Here is an 18,462-nt window from a genome sequence, read left to right as displayed (position 1 = left end):
AATTCGCCTTTTCGATCGTGGTACATGGAAGAGAAGGGTCAACAAAGGAACAGCATCGAGTCAGCTGGGAGGTTTAAAACGCAACTAAAGCGGGAAAGACAGAGGGTGGGGCTGCCGAAGTGGGGGTCTCGTCCGTTCCGTAGGATGTTTTTGCCGTAGTAATTAGCTCTTTAGCGGGCCGCGAGCACATTTGAGTGATTCGCACATGACATTATGTAGTTGGAAATGCTTGGCATTGTGATTTTAAATCTGAATTTGGCGACACTCTCACCTATGACCATCCCTTATTAAAGATGTCGACTCCTCCTGTCTTGACATCGCAGCAGAAAGTTACGGCTAAGCGCGTGGCAAAACCCGTCCTTGGTACTCCTGCGCCGGTATGGTCCGAGATGGGTGAGGACGACAAGGAGACCAAACTTAGGCTTTTCATGGAGCGCTTAAGGGAGACGCAAAACACTTCCATCGCCGATAAGCTGGAAGAGGATGTTCCCCTAGCATATAAGATCCTGCAAGAGAAAGCTAAATCAATGCGTTCCGAGGAGAGGAAGAAGGCGCTGTAAGCGGAACCTGAGAGCATGTACGCATCAGTGGGAGACTAACCTGACCTGGGAGCAGACAAGCAAGCTCTTAAGCACACTCCGCTGTCATTTAACAACCAGTAGAAAGCTCAGGTGATTATGGTGCGGGCCATGGCTACATCACCCGTACCGGAGTCCTCCACCCGATCTGCTGTCTGTCATCCAATTAGATAGATCACTGCGGGAGAGGGAATGGGGACGCCACCACAAAGGATACCCAATATATCTACTACGTACTTAAGGCGGCCGTTTCGTCAGACCTTGAGCCAATCGTCGAAGAGCTGCCCTAGTAAGCACCAAAGCACTAATCGATCCAATCATAACCTATTGTTCAACAACCTACGCTCCCTGCCTATCACCCCTGCAAGGTTTTATGGCCATCTGGGGCATCTGCTTAGAGGTTACTCAGGAAGATTTAAAAGAGTGGCTGGCAAAGCTGATAGGAGGGAAGGCTGATGAGGCGAATGAAGCGCCGGATGAACACATGGATGAAGGCTCGCATCGAAACATGGATGAAGACTCGGATACAGGCTTAAATGCAGGCTCGAAGGCAAGCTTGAAATAAGGAATTGAACGCAGGCCCACTCCACCAAGTGTGCAAAACTTTCGCATCCACTGCTGATGCAAGGCAACATCATGCAACTTCAAGGCATTGCACTCTTCGGGAATGGAACGTCATGGGGGATTTCTTATTTTCATCAAATATCTCCGTTGTACTTATCGTGCCAAATGTTCTATAGAGACTTCGCCCGCCCGGCGGGTGAAGCCAACACATTCTCCGGTTCCTTGACATAACTTTCGTGAGGTGTAAACTGGGATGTGGCAATCCTCGAGTCAACATAGATCTCAAAAGGCACCAACTCATCATATCCAATGTCCACGTTCCCAAATAGTCCACTTACCGCATCGTCGTCATTTTCTTCACAAAAGGGTGATGCTAGTCTTTGGGACTTAAATTTCTCTTTTCCAGCACCATCCTCTTCGGGCTTTCTTTTGGGTTGCGGTTGGTTAGAGTCGGGAACAACCACACCAGCTTGTTGGAAATGGGGCGTCATTAGTGGCTAGGGTTCATCTGTCAGCAGCCTCCATGGACAGGACTTTGCAGGGAAATTGCTTACAGCCTGGTTTTCCTGGCCCAGAGAAAAGAAAGCTTCTTCAATTCTTGCATTGCTCCGATCCCCTGGAAAATATATCTCATCAAACTCCTTCAGTTGCGAGTCTTTCGCCAAGTACGTGCGCTCTAAGTGGGCGCAGGATTTCCAGGGGATCAGTGTGCAATGTTCCGATATCTGACGTTCGTGATATGAGAGAAACGCCAACTGCATTCCATCATCTCTCCACAAATTTGATACTAAGGTCATGGTTGTAGTAGGCGCTATTGGATCCAACTCCCCCCGAGCATTCATTTTCACCTCGAGCGGATGGAACATACTGAGGATGCTCCACAGATGGTACCGTTTGTGATCAGATTTATTCGAAGGGTCAGGAGGAGCCGAGAGGTAGTCCGTCCAGGTAAAGGGCTCGTACATCGCTTGGCGCAGCTTTGCCATGGCGATGCGTATCATGAAGATAAACCAGATGGGAGCACTCTCGCTCTCTCGCCTATAGATTTCGGCGAGTTTCGAAAAAAGATGGATGGCATTAGTAGGAAACTGAAAGCCTGCTCCGAGGCGTTGAAGCAGCTGTCCAAGAAAGTTTGCATCACGTACCGATGCAAGTGGAAGGTCGGTGCCACCGTTCTGTTTGATATCGAGTACCATGATTGTAAAGACTGAGCTCCTTTCATTAAGAGAGCTTCGGCTTGCTTCTTATACCCAAAAGCAACAATTATGCCACTATTTGGCCCTTGATAAGAGCGTCTAAAAAGTGCATAGACGCCATCTCGTTAAGTCCAATCAGAGAAAACTACGAGGCTGGCATGGAGGTAAGCGGACGTCTTGTCGCATCGTCTCTCCCTAAGAAGGATCCGACTGTACTCTCCTTATTCCCTTGGGCGCTTAATTTCATTTTTTCGCCATGTCTCTCGGCCACTCTTCGTCCATATCGCCCTCTGCGTCCATTTCATTGCCTTTTGCTTCCAATCCTTTGGTTGGATCTGAAGTCCACAGCGGTAGGCTGTAATATGACTGTGACATTGTTTAATCCTCGTAATTTGACAACACGCTATTTCTCTAAAGCGATCTGAAACCTCGAATTTCTCGTAAGCGTTATTATATTCTTCATTGCCAGATGTTATTGACTTGTTCTTTATGTGTAGCTCCATTTCATTGCCTTGATCTCGACACCCTGTTCGGTGATTACGCTACCATTGTTCGCGTGCCAAAAATATCATGGACGTACCAAGGTTATGCTACCGACGCTGGGACGATCTCATCCAATGAATAAGCTTCAAGGCCTGTAGAAGCGACGTCAACATTCTGAGCATTTCTATGATTGGTTCTAAGCAGCTCTTGTTTAGCGGTAATCTCTAAAGCATCCCTCTAAAATGAGACTACATAGGCATAGAAACCGTTTCAGATTGCTCGGCTTCAGTTTTGAGGATCCCCATCCAGGTCGATATTGCTGTCTAGGACGGTTTTGGTACCGTTTACCGATGTTGTGGCTTTTTGCTACCTTGTCGTACGGTTTTGATATTTTCCTCGCGTTTGGCTCCGTGCCTTAATCCGAGGAGGACGATCGAACTGCGAGTATCGACTAGATGACCTGTTTTCTTCCTTTCGATGTCTCTTATTATGTTTGTTATGACCATTATTATGTGACAGACGAGGTGTCGAGGATTGTCTAGGTGGTAGTAATATTCCACTCCGCTTCTCGTTCTGTTCTTGCGCTTTGTAGGAATGATCCGTAAAGCAATAAATGATAATGCCAAGGCCAAGTCACACGCTAACCGCAAAAAGTCTTACACGTGATTTCCGGAACGCAGGCTGGGCTTGTGACAGCATTATTACTCAGGCAAATCATCTTTATATTGATCCCATCTTCTTTCCACAATGGGTTATAGTCCATGTCAACGCCGTGCGCAGCATCCTTTGGCGGAAAAATTCTTTACGTAAGGGCAATTAATATTTGAGGTAGACTGACAACGATTCTAGGTTCGCTTCCAGCAGAGATCCGTTGTCTGATTTACAGGTCTTTAGCAAAAACAGACTATAGTTACACGCTTCCAGGAAGGGAGACTCCGCCCGAAGAAGCTGGAAGACACACGGACGAGTGTATTGGGTCCTGGGGAAATGTAGACGTTTTTATTCACGCAACTCAAGAAATCGAGATGGAGTTCAAACACTTCCTTTGTGTTGGAGGTTTTCAGCTACGTATTGATTTCAGCGGTGGCGAAGACCTTGTATCACTCAATTATGAGGCGATAACGATCCGAGAGCTTGATCTGAAATCGAAGGACTTGAACCTCGAGAAATCGATACATCGTCCAGTGATTCGGATAACTTATGTCGAGGAAGGAAACACGGGATTTCACGACTACCTTCCTGATTTCAAACGAAATATCCAGAGATTAGCGCTACGTCTTGCACATGGTTACCGCAATATCTCGAATATCTCAAAGTTATCTTGACCAACCTCGACGAAAACTTCCTTGAGCCTTTCAATATTTTGCGTCAAGTTGGGAAGTTCGAATTCGCGGAATGTGATATCCCTAATCGTTTCTACACTTCACCATACGACTTTGAGGCTGTAAATCACCGCAGGCGATTAGAAAAAACACAAATTGAAGGGAAAACTTCAAACACTCTACAAATAGCTTGGGCAAATCACGCCAAGTCCACTTTCGAATATGCAGGAGCCCTGAAAAACCGTATGGATTATTGGACCAACAACTCAGAAACCGGCGTCGGCTCAATTTTCCCCTTTCCGCTATCTTCGACACCTAAGGAGCAAGAACAGTATGAACGCACCCGCTCAGAGTTCCAAGATGTAAAGGAGGAAGAACATTATCGATTGATTTCACATCCTTGTCAAGAACTATCGTATCATGTGGAGAATGCGATACGGTAAGACTTCTATGACAGATATAGCAGTAGCCCTAATAGATCCTGTTTAGGTTTGAAAGTCGGGACTTTGAAGCTCTGGACTTTGATACTTCGGACCTTGACATTCTAAGCTCGTATTACGATCACAACAGCTGCAACATATGCACCTCCGACCGGATAGAAACCAGATGCGCTCTATGGCAAAACCTTTCACACCAATTGAAGGCTCGAGAAAATCCTTGTCCCACTAGTGCCTTGGTTCAAACGGTGGAGGAGTTACTCAATATGACACAATGTATGCATATGTATCCATTGGGCAAAGACTGGAAGTCGTTCCTGAGATTATATGAGAATCTTATTGCATTACCGGCCAGCTAATTACGGAAACACTGTTAGATACGCAAAAGGACGTGTTATTATGAGCTTGGTTCATCAAATGAGACTTTCAGGGGCTTAAGTTGGGTGAAGGATGATGTCTTTCTTTGATCGGATAGGCCATGGACTCGTGGAGACGAATCAAAACAGCTGTTCCTCTAGGTCATCGGTGTGGGAGGATACGTACAAATATCGTGAATGCCTTCTTCAACTAGTGCAGAGCTTCTCTCGTCTCCTTACTCGTTTGAACAAAGCCCTGCAGTCAGCTGGAGAAGAGGAACTACAAGACCAAGTCTCTGTACATCTTCGCCCGACAAAATTTTCTGATATCAAAACCCGCAAGGACTACATTTAGTAAGAGGCCGTTTGTTCTTATAATCGATGAACAAATGAAAAGAGCCTCGTTTGAGCAAGGTAATCTCTTTATTAAAAAGCTGCAGATGAATTACCTGTCTGCTACCGCTGAATCTCTTCGCACTCTACAACGACGGCTCAATCAATTTCTGCATTTTTGCGTCCCACGTTCGCCACCAATACCAATCAGACTGTGCGCTTCTGCAGTTCTCCTTAACCTTGGCCAAGTCCATCAAAGTGTCTACTACAATATCATCCTCGTGGTTAGAAGCAAAGAGCTCCCAATCTCCAATCTCTAGCTCGCCAACAATGCATCTCGGCACATCATGAAGGTGGTACATCCAAGAAACGTGAAGCCATTCTTTGTTATTGGTAAGTGAGATCTTTAGCACCTTGGCTATCCATGTCGAAGTATGACGATCTCCTTTCGTGGGCTGTCCTTTAATATAGACGTAGTCGTTAACGTGTATAACTAGCCTCTTATCTGAGATGAATTAGCATGGAAACGACTGTTGGACGAGGATGACTTACAAAGTAGTCCGTTGACAACACAAGGTACTTTTTCGGGCTTAATAGTTGAGTGTGGAGCTTCCGGAAAGTGCCATTCTCTATAGTTCGTTGTTAATTGAAGAGTCTGATAGAGAAGATTTGGGACAACTACCCTCCATAAGTGGTGTAGATTTCTTCTCCTTTCTGGATGTTCTGCAGTGCAAACGCAAAAGGCTTCTTATCGATTATCTGAAATCCAGCGTTCTGATTCTCCCTATCATCTTGATGATTGATGAAGTAGACCCTACAGAGGGCAGGATCTCCTTCAATGTAGAGAGCTTGGATTGTCAGCTGAGCCATATTTAAACGCAGAGACAGCATACTTAGCGATATTGCGAAGCGGGTTACTTTGTGGTCTTGGAAATCTCGGTAATCCTCATCCCCCGGTTTTAAGGAACACCTTTTTCCTTTGTATTCGCCGAGAAAGGTGCCACCTGGAATGTCTTCTCCCGCGAAGAGCCCAGATCCTGCCCCAGGTATGTTTGACTCTCGAACTTCAAATAAAGGCAGCTTGCGATTGGAGTAAATATTGGAACAGTTTGTACATTGGCATCGGCCCGGGCGACATTCTCGCGACGCATATCGGCATTTACAATCAGCATTACAGCTGTCGTCCGAACAATATCTGTATTTTTTTCGAAGCTTCGATTTTGATTTCCTTCGTCTTTTCTTAACTACACGTCGATCGTGGCAAGCAGCAAACTTCGATGTTGGAGTCTTGGGACCTTTAGTTTTGACAGGGTTTTCGGACTGGGGGAACTCCGTGAAGATCGTGCAGATCGATTCGAGTAAGTCATTGGCATTGTCGACCTTCTTCAGGCTCATCAAATTTTCAAGTTCAGTAAGCATTGTTGCGACGAGCGAACAAGAAATTGACGTAACAAATGTCATGCATACGCGGCAATGATCATCATATTTTATTCAGAGGACTGAGAATCTCACCACACACGATTTAGTAATTAAGAACCCATCAGTACATATTTGTTGAGAGAGAGGCAAGTAAAGGAAAGCAGAGGCTGGACCAATCCTGCCTTGAAGTTGGTGACTTGTTGATGTGATATGAAACATCGTTTCATCTGAGCTGGTCACCTATCGAACTACTACGTACGTACGAAGTAATATCCCCACTCGTCAAGAGACGAGTCCCTTGATCTGTGTGGGCGCTTGTGGCACTTTGCGCTGCATTTCACTCAAAGTTTTTATCCAGATAGTTTCTAGCCTGTTCAACGCCACATCCCTGCACTTCACCCACATCGGTCTGTACTTAGCCGCGCAGGGGGCTAGCAGACGGCTCTGGCGGTACCGCAGTCAATGATTCGACCTTGTCGTTGCTAGTGGGAGAATGTTCTGGACCACGCCTGTATCCTTTGGTTGGTGGCGTCCACACGTACTTCGTATTGCGCTTGGTTTAGAGATGGCACCTTCCGGATTCCTCACTTACTGTCAGGGCAGTCTGCTGACGTCCCTGCACGGCCTAAGCACAGACTGACTAGAGGACGTTATTCACGTTAGGGCAGCACTCAACGAGAAGTCTGATGGTACTAGTTCCTTCCGTAAATAGTACACGAACGAGTCTCACCAACCATGGATGACCAATTAGACGTAGAGCAGTAACCAATGTTTAAGGTGCCACCTCAAACATTGGTCACTAATCTGCATCTAATTGGCGGACTTTTTCGAGCCATCTTTGTTAAGCGCTGTGAAGCCTGCGGATGTAAGTTACCCCATCTCCCTTTACTGACTTTGCTCTCCCAACGAGCCACAAGAAACAATGTTTGACCATAACAACGGAATTGCACTGGAAAGCATCAAATTTTCTGCCACTGGGTTCAAGAAGTTCCCAGCAACGACCCGGAAAACTGGCATACGTACTGTTCAACACCGAGCCATCGCCTTTGGAGACCATCAAGAACAGCGGCTCCGGCGCCATGAAGAAATACCAAATCACTATTTCACAGTAGATATAACTGTCAAGAATTTATGTGAGACTACAGAAGCTTTCACAATCCCACAACTTTCTGCGCCTCGAACAGATGACGATATCAAGCAAAATCCTGCTAATGCGTTAGAGAAATACCTAAATCATGACCTCGACAAAGTATTTCACTATCTAATAACAGAGGCGCACACACCGGCACAGCGAAACGCAATTGGACTTCAATCTACAGCGCTGACGACAACGCCTCGATTGTTGAGTACTAGACAACAATTCGCAGGTATACACTCTCCATATGTGTATATTTGTCCACGCAGATCATACACTAGTTTTCACAAAGAGGACTTCAACCTACAATCGGCTAACCTACTACATGCGGGTGCGCCAAATGTATGGGTATTGATTTCATCTCGTCAGGCTGACCAGTTCGAGGCCCGTATTGCAGAGCTGTTTGGTCTTACGAATAGCAACATTAAATGCAGTCAGTTTGTGCGCCATTCAAATGTTATCATCCCACCAACGCTGCTTGAAGTCTGGGGTATTGCTTTTGAAGTTGTTCTGCAATATCCTGGGGAAATTATCGTTACGGACTATAACGTATACCACTACGTCTGGCATGCGGGACCCAACATCTCTGAGGCAATCAACATCTGTGAAGAGGGATGGTTGCCGCCGCCTATGTACCAGTGTTGTTCGAACAACTCTATTTGTGGGAGAGGACCGTTTGTTTCCCACTCTGGAATGCGGATTGGAGAACTACAGAAATTGAGCATTGAACCAATGCATGTTCCGCATAAGGAGATTGAGACGGATTCAGACTCCCAGACTGACCTTAAAGCTGACATCTTCGAGCACCGTAACGCGAAATTTGACAAAGGAAAGCGAATTGCTTCTCGGATAAGCAAAGAGCATCTCGATTGTAAGGAGTCGAGCCTGGTCCCGAAGTCAACGACAGATGAGTATTCTTCTCAAGCGACAGCACCTGAAACGTTAGAGACACGTTGTATAGTTGCTGACCCAACAGATCCTTTAATTGTGGTCATTCCAGACTCTCCGAATACCACCTCGAGCAATTCAGTCCAAAGCATTATTATTACTGACTCTTCTGACGCTACTGTAAAAACTGCGTCTCAGAATGTTGTAGATCATCTCATAAGTGCCACTAGCATTGAAGAACAGCTCGACGTATTAATCGCAGAAGGTATCGACTTCGGACCCTACTTTAACCTCACTCGAGCGGCCGCAGAGGCCATGTTCCGGCGTTTTCGGCCGACCACGCCCGGTGATGTCCAAGCTTCATGGCTCAATGACACGGCATTGAAGCTAACCCTTGAAGCGTTGTCTGCACACGACGCTAGTGTTGCAATCGTCGACAGCATATCAGTAAAGAGCTCGCAATGGGAACCCCTATGGGATCAACAACCAGACACAGTTTTGATTCCTGTATGTGAGAATAATAATCACTGGATTCTTGTCAGAATAGATATAGTACAGTCAATTATTTTTCATTATGGTAGATTACGTGACCATAAAGAAGCTATACTCAAGATTGCCAGAAAAATTGATTGCCGAAAATCGTGGACTTTACAAGAAGTTCCCAATGTGAGCTGCTAGACACGAATTATAGACTTCGCTGACAACATAATCAGTGTAGGGAAAACAACGGATCAGACTGTGGTCCTATTCTTCTTGCGGATGCAGAAATTGCTCTTGGTAAAACCAGTTTAGACCACTTGCCACGGGATCCCAGTCATCTTCGACTTCGATATCTCGCGACCTTGCTGACGCCAGCTCGAGCAAATATTCATGGACACAGGAACGTAAGAACGCTTCTGAAGCGGAAATTCGATGAGGTGGACGTTGTTGGACAAGCGAAATGCCCATTCTTTCTTATCGAAGCTCATCAAACAGACTTGGTCGCCGCATTTGCAAGCCCACAGGTTTTTGCCGATCTTTGCGTTCTTCGGCAGAGTGCAGGTTTACGATCTGTACACAGGGCGCAAACTCTGGTATCACATGCTATGGTTCTCAATACAACATCGCAGACAGATCAGATGTTGAGCACGTGGATCAAAGAGTATAGCTGCATAATCCTCTCGCAACGACATAGAAAATATCGAGATGAGGTGGAAAAGTGGAGAAGAACAACCAATAAGAGACGCAAGAGAGAATCCAAATATTCGAAGCCTGATAGAGCGAGATCCCTCCCAATCCATCTGGACACGTACGCTGCTTGTATTATGTTGCATGAATGGGACGGAGACCACGCTCCTAATGTTCATGCAATCTGCCAACAGCTCAGAGACAACAACATCAATATTCGACAAGATCGACAAGAGAAATTAAATGTATTGAAACAGCAGGCGCGGAGTGGTCATGACTTGTACGACTTCATCACAACCTTTGGAGTGATAGATCCATTAGAGATGCCATTATGGATGCTAAAGCCTTGCCGTGATAAGGAAGCACAACGGTAAGGTGCCTGATTCGGCGATGCAATATATCTAACACTTGCTAGTTATATCAGACTCTCGGCTCCTGAGTCGCAGGACTTCTGGAAAAAGTTGTGTAGAGATCGACCTCGCTTGTGTCACGGTTTCAGGGATTTTTATAGAGGTTTGAGAGTTATACTAGGCTTGGATACCGACTGTGAATTACGCATTGACAATATGAACCCTATTGAGCTTGTTAAGGAGGAGCCTGACTCGGAGCTACTATTGTCTTGTTTACTGCCTGTTACAAGTGACTAGCGGAGTCTTTTACGCTCAGTAAAGGTCGAAGATTATGTGTCCTAGCAAGCCTTAAAAGTGTGTTGTGGTATGGGAAGACTACTCTTATTAAGACATTGTCTACTAGTCATGGCAGTAGTTACACGTAAACTTTCATGGTGTTCTCAAGCTGTTTAGTAAAAGCTACTACGACTGAAAGTACTGTCCTATACTCACAGGTAAGATTTCATAAATACTACAAGCAAGCCCAGTCCAAGAATACTTTAGACTACGTGAATGTGCTCTGGAAGAAATGAACATCTTGAGGCACCGTCAACGTAAGTCGGGGTCTCTTTGACATTGTCTCCAATGGAATATCACATCCTCGTTTCCGCATCTCGAAGGTCATCAACAACTTGGCGCACAGGTTGCAGCTTGACTGACCCATTGACCCATGATCTGCAGTTCCAAATTTGGCGTTCAATGCTTGCTGTTTGATAAACCATCTGATATTGTTGGGGAAGCCTCCCAGTCGCCTTTTGTATGTGCCTTCTTCCCTCAAGTACAATGAGAAGGGTTCGTCCAGGTGACGCACCACAAAAGTAACTGGCCATCGATAGCAGTGGCACAGAGGGCAGATATCGCGCTGCAGGGCGCAGGATCCTAAGGATTCCAATTCAGAGACCAATTGCAACCTGGTCAAACCTAAGCGTTTCAATGCTTGCACAGTAGTGTAGCTCCGCCCGCGACATCGGATAGTCCCATGGCATCGATACTGACCTGCTTCGTAAGATGGCATGGCTCTCAGTTCCAGATAAAAATTGGATATCAGTAATGCTCTTGCAATCTCAATGCACCTGTCTGATTTCTTTACAATGCGACGCAAAGCGTCCATCCCGCTCACGTCGTCTATTGAGGCATCATGTGGCAACACTGGATTAAGACGAAAGAAGTGTGTCTTCGCTCCTTCGCTTAAGTGGTTTTTCAAGTTCTTCCAAGTGCTTTCACCATCAAGAGAAGACATGAAAGATCGCCAGGTTCGAGGGATAAAACCATCATTCAGGATATGCCGGAAATGCGGTGCATGAGATGATCTGCTCCAAGATTCGGTCCCTGTGCCGAATGACAAGACAATATCCGGTGATGCGCTCTCTGGCCATATACGCCGGCTCTCCCATAGTGCAAGGTTAACCGGGTTGTTGTACTTGAGTCCACCGTCCTGGAAAGCTCCAAGGGCAGTGATATTTGCCGGACGGTATAGTCTAACTAATACTCAGCATGATACACCGAAATCAAGGAGCTTCATACAAAGGTGCTGCTGATGTAGCCCTACCTCTGCCCGCTGTTAGCGGTTTCATGAGACAGGAGTCTAGGGGAACCTACGCCTCCCACAAAAATGGCTCTTCGTCGATTTTCCACGGGCGAATCATTCTGTAGCCTTCGTTCCGTTAGCACTCGCCGCTGTTGTAGTGAAAATTATACTAACCACAGTCTGATGGTATATCCATCACGCCGTTATAATTAGTAAAGATAAAAGGTGTGGCATCAGAAATTGATGTTGCCGTGACTGCGACTTTAGGGCCAGACGATCGTCCATGTTGTGAGCCAAACATGCGTCGGGTAGGACCGAAGTGATTCTGTAATGTCGACTCAAGCAAGTTTGGATCATGCTTTCCATCGGCCGCCCACCACGAGAACAATTCCTTGGCCCGTCCCAGGATCGTTCGCTGGGTCTCCCACGTTTCGCCAAAAACCTGCCTCGCAAGAGCGTCAAACGTCGCACTGCACTTCTTCACGTCCCAGCCCAATGAAAATAACCCGAGCACAATGAAACCACCTGACCTGGTCAGAAAACACGAAACAAGGAAATGGTGAACGTACCAGAGCTTGTTCCAACGGCCAGATCGAATAAATCATTCAATGGGCAGTCCCCGACCGCCTCTTGAAGCAGTAGCATATGTTGGAGAGGGAGCACTCCGCGTGTTCCGCCGCCATCGATGCTCATAATCCGAACGCCGGCCGTTGGTGGTTTTAGGCTGACAGAAAGAGAACCAAGATTTTGACATAAGATACAACCAGTGAGCATGAATCGCTGTTCTGAGCCGCTTACACCAATGCCAAAAATCCGAACGCATTTTTCGCACACTGAATGATCACAGGATAACACGTGCTCTGGTTTTCGACGGAGGCAATAGAGGCAGGAAACATTGGATTTCAGACTAGAAAAATGTCTGTGTTTGTTACTGATATTTGCGATATGAAGATGGGACGATCGAATGGATCCCTTTTGAAGCTCTTCCGCAAGAACAGCAATATGTCTTTGAACCTGATCACACTGATATTTCGCAAACGAATCAGATCTACCTACCTTCAGAAACGCATCAAAGCAGTGGTTTCGATAAAGCTGATGAAATAGCTGATCAATGTCAAAGACTAAGCCGTCAATTAGCACTTGTCCAAACCCAAGGCGAGTAGACCTGGACTTACAATGCATTCCAGGTGGAAAAGCGTCCATAAGCAACGCAGAGCTGATGTAGGAAGCAAGTTGGTCGTAGGGGATCTTGTAGGTAGTGCCGAGGACTAGAAATGTGTAAAGGTGGTAGGACAGGTCTCCACTTATCTCATTTCCAACGCGGCTAGTAGTTATGAAGTCAAGAGTCGTATCAACAGTTGCGGCAAGATGCTGCACCGATGCTACAAAAAATTCCTTCAGGTGCGATGCTGAGAATGCAGCCATATGTTTCTGACGTAGATTGGACATCTCTGAAACGTTCGCTCGCATCATATCTTTCAGCCTACAGTGACGTGCAAGAGGTGATAGGTGGTCACCTCCTAACTGCATGACCTGTACTCCAGAGAAGACCTTAGCCAAACCATCTTCACATCGCTCATAAAGTTCATGTCGGAATTCCTCTAGGCGGAGATCGCTGAATGATTTATCGAGCGTTTTTTCGGACACAACGAGAATGAGTCGAGGACGAAGCGCTTCGGGGTGGCTGGATGCACTGCCTATGCGAACCCAACGGACAATCCGTTCTGCCACCTGATCCAGGCCGGAGAAGTCGTCCACGAACACGCAAATAACATCACTAAAGAGAAAAAGTAATCGGGCCTCTACAACCTCTCCAGTGGTATACTCGGTTGTGGGAGCCCATGACAACGGATAAGCAACAACACTATGACAGAGATTCCAACCTCCATGTGTAGAGGCTGCTGCGAACGGGTCACTGTCGCAGAATAGTAAAGGTCGATCGGAACCGATCGTGGTTGTATCGAGGCGGAGGTTTGTAGAGCCATTCGTTGAAGCACCTCGTCGGATGTTGTTTTGAGGGAAAAGATATTTCAAAGCTAGGTTTTTGCTCTTTTTGCCGACGAAGTGGACTAGACTCGGGTACTGCTCATCCGGTCTGGGCAACTCGTTGATTGCTCTTCCAAAACGGCCAGTATCGTAGATATCTTTCTCGCCTTCAACTTCGACAAGAGTTACGTGGTTGCAGCACGACATAGTTGTAATGAGATGAATAGGCTCTATAGGGAGAGTTGTACTGTTATAAGGTTCAGGAAGCAGGTGTCAGCTATTAATAGAAGCCGCAGAAAATAAAAGATGAGGTTGCCTCCAGTTTTAAGTCACTACTGTGTCACGTTAGGATAGAGTCTCCTCCATCTGCTTGCTACCCATCCCGCACCATGTCGTCGCCAGAAAACGAGCAATGGTTATTTGAGCGGAAGCGGGCTCATTTCAAAGGATCCGCGAAGGTCCCCATACGTCTTTTACAGTCGGACGCACCGTCATCTTTCACTATTGACACGAAAAATGTCACCCGCCTCAAGAAAATTTTCGAGTTGGAAGGTTGTCAGCGACTCAATCCTGATCATCACATACCCGCCACAATCAGGGACGAATCGCTACAGCTTGCTCTACAAGATGCTGGCATAGAGCACCACATGTTACTGGACAGCGCTGACCCTCCATCGATAGAACCTGAAGGTCTCAAGGTTTTGCATGGCCGTCACAGGCTGAAGGCCGCACAGATTTTCTTATATCCAAATGAGCAATGGTGGATAGTAGATTTGTACGACGACGGTAAGTCAGTGTAATGAGTTTCGTTTTGTGGATAATCATTTTAGAAGATATTCCACGAGAAATCTTCTCTGCAATCCAAGAAGAATATTCTAATTCTCGTCAATTCTGCGACGGCGACATTTACCGCTCTTTACGACATCATCAACTCAACCGCAATATCAACGAGGCCGGTAAGTGGCAAGCGAGGCTCTCAGCTAGCAAGCGCAAAGACGTGCGACAATTGCATGAACGATATCCACACCTGACCGAAGCTTTCGACTCGCTGCTTCCTGTGATAGGACTGTGGGCAGCAGTAGAAATAGGCACGTTTCACCGGATTCTGACTCTCAGGTGTCCTGAGGTAATGTGCAATATGCTTCCATCGAACCATTGTCACGCTCACATCCACCAGGAAATGGTCCATTACCTGCACCACGTAGGACGAATTTGGCGCCAAATCCTGTCAAACGAGCACCTTGCTTTTGTCGACCCTGCCACCGTAGCCTTTCTGGAAACGCTTGCGCCCAAGTTTTCCACACAAGATAGTGCAGCCGTGCGAAGAGCAATGCATGATAGAGTAATCTTCCCTCAAATCAGCCGAGAAATCACGCGAGGTCAGATTCTCAACCGCATCCTGGAAACTCCAGAGCGAATTCCGTCGCTGTTTACCTTTTTTGAGGACACAAAGTATTTGGAGCCTTGCGCAAAAGCGTTGAAATTCCTCCTCCCTCCTATACAGCCGCGGAGTACTAGCTCGCTTAGAGACACTTTCTCGCGTCATTTCTCTGTGAGACAGTCACCTAGTATACCTATTCAGAAGTCAGAACAAGTCTATGCTTCATTGCATGTGGACAGTCCCCGGATTGGCGGATGGCTTGCCTATAGACAGCTGTGGCTTTTCGCTATGCGTCACTTCCCAGACTTGACGGATACTATCCCACGTAAGGACCTGAGAAAACCAAAACCTACTCAGGAGGGAAAACGATCATCTTGCATACGATTTCAATTAGCGGATCTAGCACATCGGCTCGGGTATAATAGCGAGCAGATTCATGCGCTGCGCGACGAGGATCCGGATCGGAGCATGGCGAGAACTTTTCTCTCGCAAATTCGGCCAACTGACATATACGATTTCAGTGAAGAGGATCGAGCCGGGCTAGTCGAGCATATCTGTGAAGAGATTCGGAGAAGATCCTCAGTGATTCGTATTGAAACCACCCCAGCATACACGACAGACGAGAAAGGCCAGCCAAAGTCACATCGTTGTGGGAGGCCGTTTGAACAGAATCACCGCAGCGATCAGCCCTTCTTGTTTTGTGGGAGGCCGTTTGAACAGAATCACCGCAGCGATCAGCCCTTCTTGTTTCTAGGAAACATATACGGTCAGATCAAGATGCAAAGAAGAGAGCATTTGACTTCTTTCGCATTTACCAGAGATATCTTTATGGCCTTCTTCGGCGATAATGAAGATGATGATATATTCCCGGAGAGCAGTGAACCGCCCGAAGACGCACCCGCTTCACCCGCAAAACCGAGTTCACATATTGCATCTCCTTCCGCTGCCGGACCCTCATCCGTCATCGTACGGCCCAGATCAGAGAACCAAGATCGGAGAGACTCTGTATTCATGGCCTCGGGCTTTAATTCAATACATGCAACAAGGAATGCATGTGAAATCCCTACATCAAGCAAAGCCTCCAACATAATTCAAGACCATCTCAAAGCCATAAATTCAACATCTCAAGATCATATTATCCTTTATTGCTGGAGACAACAAGAATATATTGTATATGACTCGGAATCAGAATTTTCATTTTACAGCAAGGTAAAAGATCTAACGAATAAACACTTCTGGTTTGCCGTTATTAAGACACCCGAAAAAATTAAATATGTGTCCATGAAGAATGCGTGGCAAGAAGCTCAGAAATACAAAGTGGTTTTCGCAGGCCTCAAGGGGAAAGGTGGTGATTACAACAATCTTCCATTCACAGGGGACGATCTTGATCACTTTTTGAATTACATAGACCACTTGTAGAACAATCAAAGTTATCTTGATCACTTTTTGAATTACATAGACCACTTGTAGAACAATCAAAGTTATCGTGCTTCCAACTCCAAAGCAGGAAGATGTTGAAAATCGCGTACTCGTTTACACATTAAATTGAGAATTCTCCGTCGGGCGGCAAGACCGCGCAGGGGATCCACTGTATGAATCTGCATAGGATTGTGACATCATCATCACAGTAGAAGTCCCAGTCAGAATCACCAGTACAAAAACCTGGGACAAAACAGTCAAGGGACCTCGAGCCTGATAGCACTGTTCTGCTGCATCTCAGAAGGCATAGAGGCCTATTGGTAAGTGTCTTGAGATGGACTATCGGACTCAACCTATACTCTCTGATTTTATTCTTCTCATCGGCTGATAGATGTGGAGCCAAGGCCAGAAGTGTTGCCATGATATATCCCACGTTCACAAATCCCACTATTCGGTTTATGATATCATAGGACAGTAACTTTATGTCTGGGCGTTCCATGACTGCTATGTGCACATCTGCAACGTCGTTGCCCAGTATACGATCGACACGCCCTCATTCCAGAACCGATTCTATAGTCTGCAGCAAGCACGTGCACAATCCGACTTCGTCCTCGGTCGTGTTCGCGAGTTCAATCACGACGTCGCTCGCGTCCAGCACCTTTACCGCGAGCAGGGACTCACACGTGATTGTGGTCCCACCCTTGATCTCAACCATCTTCATAGGGTCGTCCACAACCTTGTTGTTGCCATTGTCGTTGATTACGAGCGTGGTGGCGTTCTCACCCGTGCTCTGAGTCTTGTTCGCGTCCAACACCAAGACTAAGCACTCGCTCGCGCTGCTACTCACGATCTTGACCATGATGTCGTTCCGTGGTAAGTTCATGCGGATGTACATCCTCCCGTCTCGCCCCGCGACCTTGCCGTAGACTATGTGCGAGACTGTGTACCAGGGCGGGACCTCGATCGTGCAGTTGTGTACGGTAACAAGCGTGAACCCGTTGTTGTTCTCGTTCATATTGTCGATCATGCTCATGTTCATCTAGGTGTATTAATACAACTTCGTGGTGCTATTGATGTTTTTTTGTTCATGGTCTAGCCGCAGAGGATGTCGCAGATCTCAGAGTAGGTCGAGGCAATGACCGTCTCCCTGTTCAGGCCTGGTACTAATACCTATCATCTACAATCAATATTTTTTAAAAACGGATAGGTCGTACTCCATATACATAGTATCGTCCTTGGTGATTATTTCATATTATGGATAGTATTAAGGTACTTGGTAGACGAGTTAAATACACAATATACGATGCCATGTACTGTATTTACACCATTGGTGAAGTCAGTCTTCGGTATATTGGACTCATTTTCGAATGTGACCGTATCATTGCGTGGTTCGAGCTCTGTATGTATGGATGGACTAACCAGTTTGTTTTTTGGAATGACTTGTTTCAGATGCGAGAAACGTCGTAGGGAGGGTGGCAAGACCGCAGGGGCGCAAGCAAGACCGCAGGGGCGACAAGACCGCAGGGGCGACAAAACCGTAGGGGCGATAAGACCGTAGGGGTGGCAAGACCGCAGGGGCGACAAGACCGTAGGGGCGGCAAGACCGTATGGGAGGTAAGACCGTAAGGGCGACAAGACCGTAAGGGCGACAAAACCAAGACCGTAGGGGCAACAAGACCGTAGGGGCAACAAGACCGTAGGGGCAACAAGACCGTAGGGGCAACAAGACCGTAGGGGCAACAAGACCGTAGGGGCAACAAGACCGTAGGGGCAACAAGACCGTAGGGGCAACAAGACCGTAGGGGCAACAAGACCGTAGGGGCAACAAGACCGTAGGGGCAACAAGACCGTAGGGGCAACAAGACCGTAGGGGCAACAAGA

The 18,462-nt window shown here is 46.7% G+C and overlaps 7 protein-coding genes across 7 annotated transcripts; 3 read left to right on the top strand and 4 right to left on the bottom strand.

The window, feature by feature from the left end:
• Positions 1-293: 293 nt before the first annotated feature.
• EPUS_05723 (uncharacterized protein) lies at positions 294-560 on the top strand (the record flags this gene model as incomplete). Its single annotated transcript, XM_007807455.1, has 1 exon — positions 294-560. One exon carries the CDS (start codon positions 294-296, stop codon positions 558-560), a length of 267 nt encoding a protein of 88 aa, XP_007805646.1.
• A 752-nt stretch (positions 561-1,312) lies between these two features.
• EPUS_05722 (uncharacterized protein) lies at positions 1,313-2,338 on the bottom strand (the record flags this gene model as incomplete). The annotated part of the gene is made up of 2 exons (XM_007807454.1): positions 1,313-1,639; positions 1,697-2,338. 2 exons carry the CDS (start codon positions 2,336-2,338, stop codon positions 1,313-1,315), a joined length of 969 nt encoding a protein of 322 aa, XP_007805645.1.
• A 3,077-nt stretch (positions 2,339-5,415) lies between these two features.
• Positions 5,416-6,139, bottom strand: EPUS_05721 (uncharacterized protein; the record flags this gene model as incomplete). Its single annotated transcript, XM_007807453.1, has 3 exons — positions 5,416-5,774; positions 5,822-5,898; positions 5,952-6,139. 3 exons carry the CDS (start codon positions 6,137-6,139, stop codon positions 5,416-5,418), a joined length of 624 nt encoding a protein of 207 aa, XP_007805644.1.
• Positions 6,140-7,610: 1,471 nt separating this feature from the next.
• On the top strand, positions 7,611-10,252 carry EPUS_05720 (uncharacterized protein; the record flags this gene model as incomplete). Its single annotated transcript, XM_007807452.1, has 3 exons — positions 7,611-8,694; positions 8,785-9,218; positions 9,425-10,252. 3 exons carry the CDS (start codon positions 7,611-7,613, stop codon positions 10,250-10,252), a joined length of 2,346 nt encoding a protein of 781 aa, XP_007805643.1.
• Positions 10,253-10,772: 520 nt separating this feature from the next.
• EPUS_05719 (uncharacterized protein) lies at positions 10,773-13,988 on the bottom strand (the record flags this gene model as incomplete). The annotated part of the gene is made up of 6 exons (XM_007807451.1): positions 10,773-11,745; positions 11,792-11,818; positions 11,867-11,921; positions 11,970-12,320; positions 12,365-12,916; positions 12,971-13,988. The coding sequence occupies 6 exons, from the start codon at positions 13,986-13,988 to the stop codon at positions 10,773-10,775; spliced, it is 2,976 nt and encodes a 991-aa protein (XP_007805642.1).
• A 592-nt stretch (positions 13,989-14,580) lies between these two features.
• EPUS_05718 (uncharacterized protein) lies at positions 14,581-16,581 on the top strand (the record flags this gene model as incomplete). The annotated part of the gene is made up of 1 exon (XM_007807450.1): positions 14,581-16,581. The coding sequence occupies one exon, from the start codon at positions 14,581-14,583 to the stop codon at positions 16,579-16,581; it is 2,001 nt and encodes a 666-aa protein (XP_007805641.1).
• A 553-nt stretch (positions 16,582-17,134) lies between these two features.
• EPUS_05717 (uncharacterized protein) lies at positions 17,135-17,614 on the bottom strand (the record flags this gene model as incomplete). Its single annotated transcript, XM_007807449.1, has 1 exon — positions 17,135-17,614. The coding sequence occupies one exon, from the start codon at positions 17,612-17,614 to the stop codon at positions 17,135-17,137; it is 480 nt and encodes a 159-aa protein (XP_007805640.1).
• Between the last annotated feature and the right edge of the window lie 848 nt (positions 17,615-18,462).

This window comes from Endocarpon pusillum (genome assembly GCF_000464535.1).
Source record: "Endocarpon pusillum Z07020 unplaced genomic scaffold scaffold692, whole genome shotgun sequence".
Taxonomy (NCBI): Eukaryota; Fungi; Ascomycota; class Eurotiomycetes; order Verrucariales; family Verrucariaceae; genus Endocarpon; species Endocarpon pusillum.
The sequence above is the reverse complement of the archived record's forward strand: the minus strand, read 5'-3'. Positions and strand labels throughout refer to the sequence as shown.